At 36.6% G+C, this 1,555-nt stretch overlaps 1 protein-coding gene across 1 annotated transcript in view; it reads left to right on the top strand.

Moving 5' to 3' along the window:
- LOC111087649 overlaps positions 1–1,548 on the top strand; it is a gene marked incomplete at its 3' end in the record, with an annotated part of 146,580 nt that extends 145,032 nt beyond the window's left edge. The window contains exon 3 of the mRNA XM_022394998.1: positions 1,279–1,548. Coding sequence (XP_022250706.1) covers positions 1,279–1,548 — 270 coding nt within the window. The remainder of the gene's footprint in view (positions 1–1,278) is intronic.
- Positions 1,549–1,555: the final 7 nt, after the last annotated feature.

The following is a 1,555-nucleotide window of genomic DNA, read 5'->3' as shown; positions in this document are numbered from 1 at the left end:
GGCCTTGGAGTTAGTTTGTTTGTTTGTGAATTTTGCGTGAAGCTACACGAGAACTACCTGCGCTAGCCGTCCCTAATTTAGCAGTGTAAGACTAGAGGGAAGGCAGCTAGTCATTACCACACACCGCCAACTCTTGGGCTACTCTTTTACCAACGAATAGTGGGATTGACCATCACATTATAACGCCCCCACGGCTGAAAGGGCGAGCATGTTTGGTGGGACGGGAATTCGAACCCACGACCCGCAGATTGCGAGTCAAGCACCCTAACCACCTGGTCATGCCGGGCACCTTGAAGTTATAGGACAATATTTACTTTAAAATGGAGCTATAGGACAATATTAACTATTATACTGGAGTTATTGGACAATATTTACTATTAAAATGGAGTTGTGGGGCAATATTTACTATTAAAATGGAGTTATGTGACAATATTTACTATTGAAATGGAATTGTAGAACAATATTTACTATTGAAATGGAGTTATGTGACAATATTTACTATTGAAATGGAGTTGTAGACAATATTTACTATTGAAATGGAGTTATAGGACAATATTTACTATTGAAATGGAGTTATAGGACAATATTTACTATTAAAATGGAGTTATGTGACAATATTTACTATTGTAGACTGCTTCAGTTCTAGCAGACAAGCATCTCTAGGCTGCTTCAGTTGTAGCAGACAAATCTCTTTGCACTTTTCATGCTGTAACATACAAACATTTTTAGATTGTTACTGTTAGAGTAGACGTTAGAGCTTAATATTAACATATGATATATAGTTAAAATAAATAGTTCAATAAAGTCAAAATTACTTAATTAATAACTAACTAACATATAAAATATAGTGGCAGGTTACTGCTGACGGATTGTCTTCCTTTGGTCAATGGTTCGAAACTAGGGACGACACCACCCTATTTGGACTGCGCACTGACGAACGTGCGCGACAGGACTATACAATTGGAGAGCCTGTGCTTTGGATGCTGAAATCTTCTCTAACGAGTTACCATAATTATAACCATGAAATTCACCTTAACCTGTCAACAAGATACGCATTTTAACAGTAAATATTGTCACATAACTCCATTTTGATAGGAAATATCGTCACATAACTACACTTTAATAGTAAATATTCTCACATAACTCCATTTCAATAGTAAATATTGTCCTATAACTCCATTTCTATAGTAAATATTGTCCTATAACTCCATTTCAATAGTAAATATTGTCCTATAACTCCATTTCAATAGTAAATATTGTCACATAACTCCATTTGAGATGCTTGTCTGCTTGAACTGAAGCAGTCTAAAGATGCTTGTCTGCTAGAACTGAAGCAGTCTAAAGATGCTTGTCTGCTAGAACTGAAGCAGTTTAAAGATGCTTGTATGCTAGAACTGAAGCAGACTAAAGATGCTTGTCTGTTAGAATTGAGGCAGTTTAAAGATGCTTGCCAGCTAGAACTGAAGCAGTCTAAAGATGCTTGTCTGCTAGAACTGAAGCAGTCTAAAGATGCTTGTCTGCTTGAACTGAAGCAGTCTAAAGATGCTTGTCTGCT

Source organism: Limulus polyphemus, unplaced genomic scaffold (genome assembly GCF_000517525.1).
Source record: "Limulus polyphemus unplaced genomic scaffold, Limulus_polyphemus-2.1.2 Scaffold2423, whole genome shotgun sequence".
NCBI classification, from domain to species: domain Eukaryota; kingdom Metazoa; phylum Arthropoda; class Merostomata; order Xiphosura; family Limulidae; genus Limulus; species Limulus polyphemus.
The sequence above is the reverse complement of the archived record's forward strand: the minus strand, read 5'-3'. Positions and strand labels throughout refer to the sequence as shown.